The sequence below is a fragment of the Cibotium barometz genome, chromosome 22 (assembly GCF_041138505.1).
Source record: "Cibotium barometz isolate CiBa-2024 chromosome 22, ASM4113850v1, whole genome shotgun sequence".
In the NCBI taxonomy this organism is placed as follows: Eukaryota; Viridiplantae; Streptophyta; class Polypodiopsida; order Cyatheales; family Cibotiaceae; genus Cibotium; species Cibotium barometz.
Genome location: NC_141067.1, coordinates 13,878,614 through 13,889,613, shown reverse-complemented (window position 1 = coordinate 13,889,613; position 11,000 = coordinate 13,878,614). Strand labels below are relative to the sequence as shown.

The 11,000-nt window shown below is 34.8% G+C and overlaps 1 protein-coding gene across 3 annotated transcripts in view; it reads right to left on the bottom strand.

The window, feature by feature from the left end:
* Positions 1–2,072: 2,072 nt before the first annotated feature.
* Positions 2,073–11,000, bottom strand: part of LOC147626314 (ent-kaurene synthase CPS/KS, chloroplastic-like) — a 9,829-nt gene continuing 901 nt past the window's right edge. The window contains exons 3-14 of one of the 3 annotated variants that reach the window (XM_086816912.1): positions 10,570–10,882; positions 10,031–10,214; positions 8,286–8,503; positions 7,236–7,356; positions 6,979–7,091; positions 4,756–4,982; positions 3,960–4,072; positions 3,705–3,803; positions 3,367–3,582; positions 3,145–3,283; positions 2,810–3,055; positions 2,074–2,644 (exon numbers count right to left, since the gene is read on the bottom strand). In XM_086816912.1, coding sequence (XP_086673038.1) covers positions 2,360–2,644; positions 2,810–3,055; positions 3,145–3,283; positions 3,367–3,582; positions 3,705–3,803; positions 3,960–4,072; positions 4,756–4,982; positions 6,979–7,091; positions 7,236–7,356; positions 8,286–8,503; positions 10,031–10,214; positions 10,570–10,882 — 2,274 coding nt within the window. In that variant the 3' untranslated portion in view covers positions 2,074–2,359. Of the gene's footprint in view, positions 2,645–2,809; positions 3,056–3,144; positions 3,284–3,366; positions 3,583–3,704; positions 3,804–3,959; positions 4,073–4,755; positions 4,983–6,978; positions 7,092–7,235; positions 7,357–8,285; positions 8,504–10,030; positions 10,215–10,569; positions 10,883–11,000 lie in introns of those variants that run through there. The other 2 variants (XM_086816913.1, XM_086816914.1) reach the window with 2 other exon arrangements.

The following is an 11,000-nucleotide window of genomic DNA, read 5'->3' as shown; positions in this document are numbered from 1 at the left end:
ACCAGATGGAGGAGTGGCAACTCATAGGTGTCAAGGGCCACACCACCCGAGGGTGGAGAGGAACCGATTAGAGGAGTGGAAAGCTTATGGGAGGCACCTAAGAAAGAAGTGGCAAGCTTATGGGAGGCACCTAAGAAAGAAGTGGCAAGCTTAGAGTGTGTACCCAAACATGGAGAGGCACCTAACAGAGGAGTGGCTAGCTCATGGTGGGCGACACCTAAGAGAGAAGTGCCAAAATTGGAGGGCATGCCAAAATGTAGAGAGGCACCAAAGATAGGAGTATGCCCTTGAGTGTGGAGTGGCATTCGCATGGGTAGCATACAAGGGAGGAGTGGCAAAGGGCTCAAAACTGTGTGTAGAAAGAATTGTTGGAGAATAAGGAGAAGACAAAGGTGGAGTGGGGTTATGGTGGGGAAGATATGGAGAATGGGTGGGGGGAGGAGATGATGTCTCATCAATCAAACCTACCATGCGTTGCTGCAATGCTCAAGCCCTTGCTTTGCGCTCACGATCTTTTCTCCTCTGATCCTCCATGAAAACCCTTGCTTGCTCCTCAATGAATAAGGTGGATCGCGGGATATCATTGGCCTAATTACATTTTCTACTCCTATGACTTTGTGAATCCATGCTAAGAGGTAGGCGCAAAGAGATTAAGATTAAATTTGAATATAATTTAATATTAAAGTAATACAAGAACAAGATTAACATATGCTTGGAATGGAGCCAACTCCAAAATTGATGTAGCTCCAAGAATGGGGGTGACCCAAAAAATGCTATATATACTAAGCAAGTAAACATCTCATTGGATGGAGTTAGATTATGGATAAAATTTGGATTTTTATAAATTTATCTAATCTTTTTAAAGATAATGATATTTTTAAAGAAAAGTATATTAAAAGATGATGAGAATTTTTAAATTGATATATTAAATAATTATTTTAAATAATAAAAAATAAGTATATGAATTTTAAAAAACTAGTATATATTTATTAAATAATAATTATCTAATTAATTAACTAATAATATTTATTTAGTAAATAATATTTATTTAATAAATAATTATATATATATATATAACTTTTTTATTAAAAAATAAAATTTAATAATGAATAGTTATTTTTTAATAAATTAATAAAAAGACAAAATGATGGTGAGGCAGGCACTTTGCCACGTGGAAAATATTGGCTGACATAAAACCTCCATGTGGGAAAACCTTATGTGAGGTAACAATGCCATGCATGTATATAATGTAACATGCCCTGTAGGCAGAGGCAGTCAACCAAGTTGACCATGTGGAGGTGGCAAGATGACATGGACATTCTTCATTACGTGGCATGCCAAGTAGGCTTTATGGAGTCAATCTTGTTGACCTTGGTGAGGTGGCATGATGATAAGAGATGATGAGCTAGAAAGATTCTCATGTGGCCTCTACTCCATATGATGTGGTATGTACATATAGAACTAAGACTATGTTACCGTAGCGCAATTGCTTGACAAATGGCATAGTCTCTAAGTTTGGTGAAACACGAAGCCTAGAGGGAAATTTTGATTAAGATGGCTCGAAAACGGGCTTCCCTTACTTAAATGTTTTTTTTATTTCATCGTGAGATAACTACTTTGATCCAGAAGAAATTGGAGTACAATGAGGGTCATATTAAATTTATATAATTAAATTATTAAACTTTTATAGGCCCTCTAGCAGACTGAGTGAATTTTGTACAGAAACTCAACTATTAAAATATGGCCACAATCGAAACATATTTTTTCCAACTTCTCACTATTGGATGTTCAATGATAAGCTTCACATTTGCCAAGTTCTTGAATAGAAAATTACATACTGTTTTATAGAATTAAGTGGAAAAAATAATTTCAAAAAAATAGGTAAACACCTAAAAAACCGCCAAATAAATCAAGTTAAGCTCTATGTAATTGTTCTTTTCATGTACAAATTGGGATGATCATTAGACTTTGGATGCAAAAGTATTAAGAATTTTATGCATATACTGTAGTAAAGGGAGTTGGATAGTGTAAATACCGAAACTTTTTGTCCAATGAATCTTGCCCTTAAAAAACTTGGATTTTTTATCAGAGGTGCCATTTGAATACCCACTATATGTATGATGTACCCAAACACTATGCCACAAAATTCAAAACGTGAGAGATTGGACCTTTAATTTGTGGAGATGCCTATTTTTCAGGCTACCTTCAGGGCACCCAACTATCAAAAGTGGTGCCCCTTATCTTGCAACCACCCTTATCTTCTTTAATAGTGAATTAAATGCTATAAACTTACAATATTAAAGTCATGGTGATCAAGGTATAATAGTCATAATGTCATGAAACTTTATGTGCCTTTATATCAAACTTGTGTATAAAGTGTAGTATTGACATGGTGTTTCATCTCAGTGATTGATGTAAATGCATCTGTTTTGTTGTAAAAAAAGTTCATGAGTTTAGCTGTGATGAGGTGGATATTTTTGCATTGTCTTGGCAAATTTGTGTCTCTTAAGTACTCCTTGACTAATAATACCATGTCATGTTCTAGTAATGACTTAAAATATTGTACTGCATCCTCTTCTGTGGCCTTGGGGTTTTCTTTCAAATAAATGCTCACACTTGACCACTTTCCCTCACTTTTTTCTCTCTGCATAACCAAAGAAAGGATTAAAATTTAAACTTTTCACATGTGAGTATCACACGTACACAGTCCTATAAAAGAAGAATAGAAGTAAAGCTATCTATTTTCATTAACTTAATAATTTTAATTAAAAATATAAACATCGCCAGTGGTACAATTAGGACAACGAACCTGAAAACTTTGAATGTCGTTGTTTATTCGTCCAACTCTATTGACTAGATCCATAATCTTAAAAGAATCCTCGTGCATGATATCTTCATTTGATAGCCTTTCGCCCAAGAAAAATAAAGTGGCATACACTATTGGCTCCAGAGCTACTGAGAGTTGTGCATTATCCATGTATTCTTCAAGTGATGGACAGTGCTCAGAATATTTCCATTTTGCTTCAGTCAATATGGAGGTGATCCATCTTACACACTATAATTTTACATACATTGTTAAACATATGTATATGTGAGAAAAACCAACAGTTAACAAATTCAATGCACTAGTAAAATCTCACTTACAAAGTGCCTCAAGTGGGAGCTAATGTCACGTCCTTGAGCTTCAAAAGCCTCATTTTTGACATTGTTCACTGTGTTGTATAGACCCATGAAAACTATCTTCATTTCTTCAGAGAAGTTTTTGGCTAATTTAGGATCCCAGCTGTAAAAAAAACATAAATTTTGAATGCCATCTAGAGAGAAGACTCATTTAAGGATATTAAGTTCACATTTTAAAAAAAATACCTTTTTACTACATCTAAAAACTCGCTAAGCTCCTTCAATGAGCCTTTCACATCAAAGAAGTCATCAATAAGCGCTGCTAGAATAGCATATTTTGTGTATACAACTCTGGCAAGTGAATACTCTGGCTCAAAAAGTGTAGATGCTGCACAAAAAAAACACACTATGGGCCTTTGACGTGCAAAAGAAAGCTTATCGAATTGGCATTGTGTGTTCCACCTGTACATTGATCAAAGTATGCTAGAGTCATCTTATTTGAAGAATAAAATAAACCTATTATGATGCAAGGTTTATGAGAACATTGGATCAAGGAAGAGATATTTGTTAAGAGAAATAATTACCTGAGGATTTCTGCAAGCTCCTTTTGATGAAGAGATTGACACATGTTGTAATCTGCTCTAGCTAGGTCTAGGAAGAGGTCATTATTGACATAGAACATCCTATGCATGCCACATAACTCTAAAGAATTATTTTAAATTAAATGTTAATATGGGATAATTATTAACATGCACAAACCATTAAATAACAAGTATTATATGTTAATGTGGGCTATTTATTAATGAGATGCACAAACCATCAAATGACAAGAATCTTACTTGTAAATGGAATTTCCAACCCATATGTCATCCACTTGATAATGATCTAGATAATGTCTTGCTTGAATTCTTGGGAGACTTACATACCATGGATGCTTTAAGGCATATTCTACCTACCACAAAATCCAAAATGTAAAATTTCATAAGTTTGAATTCAAATAAAAATATAATCCTCCTTGAAGTAAAAGCATGGTAAGATGGCTAGAAAAGGAGTTTGCAACTTTGCTATTTTAGATATTTAAGTGCTTGACATGTGGCTAGGAGAGAAGGGCTGTGAGCATTCATACAAAAAAAATCAAGGGAGAAGATTTACAATGCAGGAAATGACTAGGTGATGAGAAGAAATTAGTGGTGATGAAGAATATGGGTATCGTTAATAGCCCAACTGGCTTGAAGGGCTAGTATGGATGAATAGGAGAGTTCATGGTGAATAACATGTACAAGTGTTATGATATTAAGTGTCTTGTGAAAGGTTTATCCTTTGAAAAAAAGGGAATATAATCTTTTGAATAAAGTCATGGTTTATCCTTTAAAAAAAATGGATCATAAAAATGAATATAGTCTTTAGAAGAAAGTCATGGTTTTGGAAAAATCACTAGGAGGTCCGATGTAAAGTCTTTGTGGTGACCCTTCAAAATCATAACCCATGAACTATGGATAATTATGTAAAGTGGCACTTAAAAATTGGAGTTCATGTGGTTGGGGCTCTAAATTGTACCAAGCTACACACAAATGCCACTTTTTACACACCCTAGTGAAGTAATAAGTACTCACAACTCAAAGTTATTATACATACCTCGCTTTTGAGGCTGTTGGAGATGATCCACTTGCCTTGCATCTTGTTCTTGTTTTGTTCTTGAAGGAGGAAGGATTCAGTAAAGAGCTTGATTTCGTGGAGCATGGATTCTCCAGGAAACATGGCCTGAGATGCTTGGTAGAGATTGTACATGCAAGCTACAACATTGCTTGTTTTCCCTTCAAAGCAAAAGAGTTTATTTTCTTTTTTCAAATGGAGGAACACCTCTGCATATTCAAGAGTATACACATGAGATTATACACATGAAAAAGCTACAGATGAGATGTTTTGTTTTTCTTTATTGTGCCTGCATTTGTGTGTTTTGCTTTATTGTGCCTGCATTTGTGTGTTTGATATAGTCAAGGAAGGATATAAAAGTGACATGAGAGATTATGGACACAAATATCCAATCATTCAATAATTATCATGTGTATATTTTAGGATTGTTAGATTAACAAACCTATACTTGGCATTGTGACTGTCAAGGGTAGGCATCCTTGTCCATGAGTATGGATATGGACGTAGGAAAACTAGTTGATGGTGGACTGGGGTGTTCTTATTATTAGCCATGCCGAGTCTAGTGCTTAGAGTGAAGAGCAAGATGGCATTCACTTCATTTATGTCCAAAATTGTGTGCAATTGTATATTGATTATTGGAGTCTTATGTGTATCATGTAGCTTAGTAACCCTTCCATAACTCTTATGTAGAGACTTCTTAATTAAAAGAATCCTAGACATAGTGACATGATGGTGTTACATAAGGGTCTTTGCCTAAAAGTTTGAAGACCCATACTACACAAGCCACATTTGGGTAAATGGATATGTGGAGTACCAAAAAAAGGATAAAAATCTAATGTTTTTAAATAACTACAATATCCTTAAGATAGGAAGTGAGAATCTTCACACATTAATGGCACAAAATAATGGTCCCAATTATTTACCCACATAGGAGAAAGAAGATAGTCTGCTTCGGGCACTAGGCCCTCAAACAGAGGTCCTAATTTCCACTAGAAGAGAAATTTATTAGAAGTAAATGAGGCTCTACAAAGTAAACATGAAGTGCACTCTTTATAATTCACCATAACTTGGCTCTTTTAAAGCCTTTACTGTAGAATACATTGCAAGTTCCTATTGAAATATCAAGTTCGAATGGTTGGTTTGTGGAAGGAGTTTCATTTATGGAGCCATTTGTGTCCTCCACACTATTTTGTTTGTGTATGCAAAGGTTTGTTGCTTTCAAGTTATTTAGAGATTGCCAAAAGGTGAGAGTAAAAGATCAAAGGGTAGGGTCCATGTGATGTAAGCAATGATGTATATGTGATGATATCATGGGGCCACATGAGTTGATTAAGGTATCAAGGCATGATGGAGAGATTGATGGTAAAAATCAAAGGATGATGGAGAGATTGGCAGTGGAAATCAAGGGATGATGGATATGATTATAGATATAGATCCTCTATAGAGTGCTATAAATTGATGTATGGGAATTCCCATTTGAGAGTGTATTTTGCAATTGAGTACTCTTTTTTGTGCCTTCAATCTTTATTAGTGTTTATTATGGCTTTGACCATTTACATTGAGCCTCCCTAGCTCTTGTGAGTTTCAAGTGTCCCTTGATGTGTTTTGATGCTAGCGAGATACACTTGCAACTATAGGATGGGAGAGATCTGGGAAATAATTATCTTGTGGTTCTAATTGAGGAAGGGTCTATTAATAATAGCTCTCCAAATTTACTTAAGAGATTTAAACATAAATTTTCTAGTTTTGGAAAATTGTTGAATAAGAACGCAAGGCCGTGTAGATATGGTGGTATTATCTACCATATCAACATTATTTTCGTGTGAGAAGGTGGTGAAGGAAGGGCCAGTGGTGATAAATCCATGGGGTAGATAGAGGGGCTACTATTTAAAAGGAGAAGAGAATTTTCAATAACTAACCATAGTATATCATCAAACCATAAATAGGGAGGAAGGGGGGTCAATGGTGATAAAATCCATGGGGGTACTATTTAAGAGGAGAAGAGGATTTGAATTTTGGAGAGAGATAGTTTTTCACTAAAAAAAAGTGTGTGTGTGTGTAATATACATGCTCGTGTAAGATTTTTCTTAATGATATACATATCCTACTTAACATTAATGTTGGTGATATATATTGATGATTAACTATCATGATAATGAACAATTAAGCTTTTTATTTGGAAAGAAAAGAAAAAAAATCTGTGACCTGGAGAGACATCGTAGCCATGCAGGCGGAGCAAGCGGAATCCCATTGCCGTGGCGTTTGCGTCATAGACATCAGGATCGCTGGCGCACGCGATTCCATTTTCAGTCCAGTACCTGCTTCATTACAGGAGAAGAGAATCAAGAGCCGGTTTAAGCTTTTTCGACGTGAGCTCTGATCACAGAAGAGCAGAGCTCTGAGTCGGAGCCGCTACAATATCCTGTCTGGGATCGATCTGTCCATGGATAGAGCTTACTCACTTGTACACGTAGTCCAAGCACTCCTTGATCTCGCTCTTGAAGTATCTTGATATCCCGAGCCTCTCCAATCGGTCTACCATCCACATCCGCTCAACCACGTCCACCGGATACACACTTGGTGCTACAACATACATGTATATCGAATCCAATGATTAAGCAAACGTCTATTATTAACTAACAATATAGGGCGGTTTTAGTTGTATTATTAACTAACATAGGAGGGTCTTGGGTGTGCAAAACTAAATGGAAAACCACTATTATATGGCAAGAAATGGACATAGGAAGGTTTTGGGTGTGCAAAAGTAAATAGAAAACCACTAATATATGGCAAGAAATGGGCCAAATTCTCACATCAACACCGGGAAAATTTGAGTTCTCCCACATATCTACTCTTTATTAAACACAACTTGCTTCCTCTCCACTTTGCCAAACTATAGAGAGAAAATGGGGCCACGAAAAAAGGAGGATTTTTGGATTTTTGAAATATGAAATGAAGGTATAATTTTTCACACTTGGGTCACAGTTCTCCCCATCAAAATGCGAGTCACCTACTTGTGTTTCTTCAATAATCCAATAAAATTCTGGTTAGTTTGATGGATTTGTACCTTAGTCCACTTGCCCATGACATTTGTAAGATCTTTTTAGTTAGTTCTCTTGTTTTTACATAGATTCCCTTTCAAATATATACTTTTTAGTCTTAAATCTCACGGACTTCACTACTATTCTGAGAGTTTGGACATAATCTTACAAGAAATAATTTAGTGACCCAAACAATAGAATGAGATGGACTTAGTGCTCATAAAATCATGACAACGGTTGATGTTTCGATGCTATTAGACCAGACTGCAATGTGACTAGAATTATTGTGATTGATATTAATTAAAAACTACCAATTTTACGCATTTCAAACTCGGCTAGCCATGTGTGGGAGCATGCATGTTATTTGAATATACACATATGCATGTACATATGTATGCATGTATGGAAATATGTATGTATGTACATATTTGTATATGAATGTATAGATTTGTATATGTATTTGTTTTTTACCTGCATTGTTGAATCTCGCCAGTACTGAACTTAAATAATCGAGGCATTTCTTGTCACCCGTGTACTTGAGGGCGCATGCAGTAGAGGCAGGTGAGAATAGGAATGACCCATTTTTTGATTGCAGCTTCATAAGCTTTTTCCAATCCACCAAGTTTTGAAGTCCCTCGAGAGAGTGTAGTAGGGTGGTTGGGTGACTATATAATAGCTCCATTGGAATACTACATTCAACAAAAAAAGATGTGACATTATTATTACAATAGACATTTAAAAGCATAAATTTAATTTATCTACTGCTATAGTACAAGTATTACTAGTGGGGTTACGAGTACGAATAGTGACCATGACGGTGGTGCTAAAACTCACTCTTAATGTAATGATTCTTTACTCTATAATTGGATAATCTATGAACATAGACCTTACCATTATTTTTTAATAAAATAGTTGTAACCCTTACATGCTATATCATTTTAGTTGTTGTGTTACATGAAAATGTGTTCTCTATAACATTGGGTTATGATCCCAACAAGACATAAAAAGTATATGGAAAAAGCTTGTCATATTCCACTATAGGTTTCAAATTGTATGTGAACTTCACAAATTTTTGGGTTTTTGTAAGTATGAATACTAGGGAAAAACATATAAAAAAAGGATGAATAATAGAAAAGTGCATTTTTGTTTATACATTAGCAAATTGGCTTGAAATATTTAACAAAGCTTTAAATTTGTGTGTCACAAAAAACATACTCATTACTACACGTTTCTCTTGCCCCCCTGATATCAAAATTTTCCATGACATCTTTGAAAGAATCTTATATCTTTCAAAAACTTCACATGAAAATTTACAAGGTCTCTTGAAGTCTTGATAACTAGTAATAGAAGTCCTAATCATATTGACGAGGGTGTCATCTTTGAAAAAATCTCATATCTTTCAAAAACTTCACATGAAAATTCACAAGCTCTCTTAAAGTCTTGATAATATTGGTAGACAAGTAGTAATAGAAGTCCTAATAATATTGACTAGGGTGTCATCATAGAGTTATCCTATTATCAAGTTATATTTATCCTATTACCAAAACTAGTGTTGAAAAATGACTTAAACAAATTGTTATTTGTTTTGGTTTAGTAAACCATTAAAAACCAATTTCCTTATTTTTAAATTACCAGCAAGGCACTTTTCATACACACAAGGCTTGATTTAAGTACAAGTTTTATACCCATGTATTTCTTCATCCAAAATTATTATAAAGAACCCTTAAAGTTTTCATTCAATGGTAACAACCTTGAAGTTATTCTAGATTTCTTGCTTAACCTTCAAAGCATTCTTTAGCAAGTAATTTCCCCCTTGAAACTATTCTAGTATTATTGTTAGTATCAGTTGAAAAAGTCGTAAGAACTCCCATTTTTCCAAAAGCTATGATGAGTAATGTTCATTTGACTTGATAATGAAATAACAAATTCCAGTTATTATTATTTTTCAATAGAACCTTTGATAACAGTCTAAGGGAGACTATATGATTCAAAATAATTTATTCCCCTTTGACTTGAAAACATGAAATAAAGATCAATTCTAATTAGTAATTTTTTTTTAATAGGGACAACAATGTAAGGGAGAATGTATGATTCAAATGAAATTATTCTACTTTGACTTGACAATGAAATAAAGAATTTCAATTATTAAATTTCTCAATAGAATCTTTTGACAACAATGTACAAGAGAATGTATGATTCAAAAGAAATCATTCTACCTTTTTAGCTTCTTCTCACGCTGTGCCATTACTTTGACCACCATGGGCGAATTATAAGGAAGATCTAAGCCTAGACTTTTTGCATCGTCTAGTATTTTGGGGAACACCATCTCAAATCCAATGGGCATGTAATCCTCTTCCTCTCCTTCCATTTTAGTTAAATGCCCATGTAAGAAGCCTAGTCCTTCAGCAAATAAGCACAAATCACCTTCAATAAATAAACTAATGAAGTAGTATCCAAAGTGATCCTATCTTATCTTTTAATGACATCAAATCATTGGGCAACGAAATTGAGTATCCAAAGAGATCTTTCGTGATATTAATGACATCAAATCATTGGGCAATGGAATTGAAATATAAAGATGCCAATTTAAAATATTGCCTCATGAAAAAGTACTAGTATCATGCCCTCTATCCAATGAATTGATGGTTATGAAAAAAGAAATAAATCATGTAGCCTAGTGTAGCATTATTGGTCGATTACAAACTAAAACAACAAACGATTTGTGTCAAGTAGTTTTGTGGTTTTGAAAATGTACCTCTTTGGATGTTATGATGGCCTATGTTCCATGTTTTCAAGGCCACCAGGCAAGCAAGTGTGCTGCAAACTCTATCATAAGCAAAGAAGAATTCTGAGTATCCCCATGAACCATCTGGAAGCTGGTTGTTGATGATCCAATCAAGCGTCTTTGGGAATTGGGGAGCCCTTGGATCATTCAAGGAAGGCACCAAGGCAACCCAAGCAGTGTCACAGGCAGATACTGATATCTCCCCAAGGCGCATCAAGCCAAACATCCCTTTGATTGTGTCAATCCATTGTTGCATCTCCTGCGTACTATATTTTTCCCCCACCTATATAATTTGATCAAGTAATTAGGCGGGGGAATGTCCAAACCAAATGAATTTGTCATGAAAATATACTAGGCATAATAATAATATATACACCCATATATAAAATATACTAGGCACT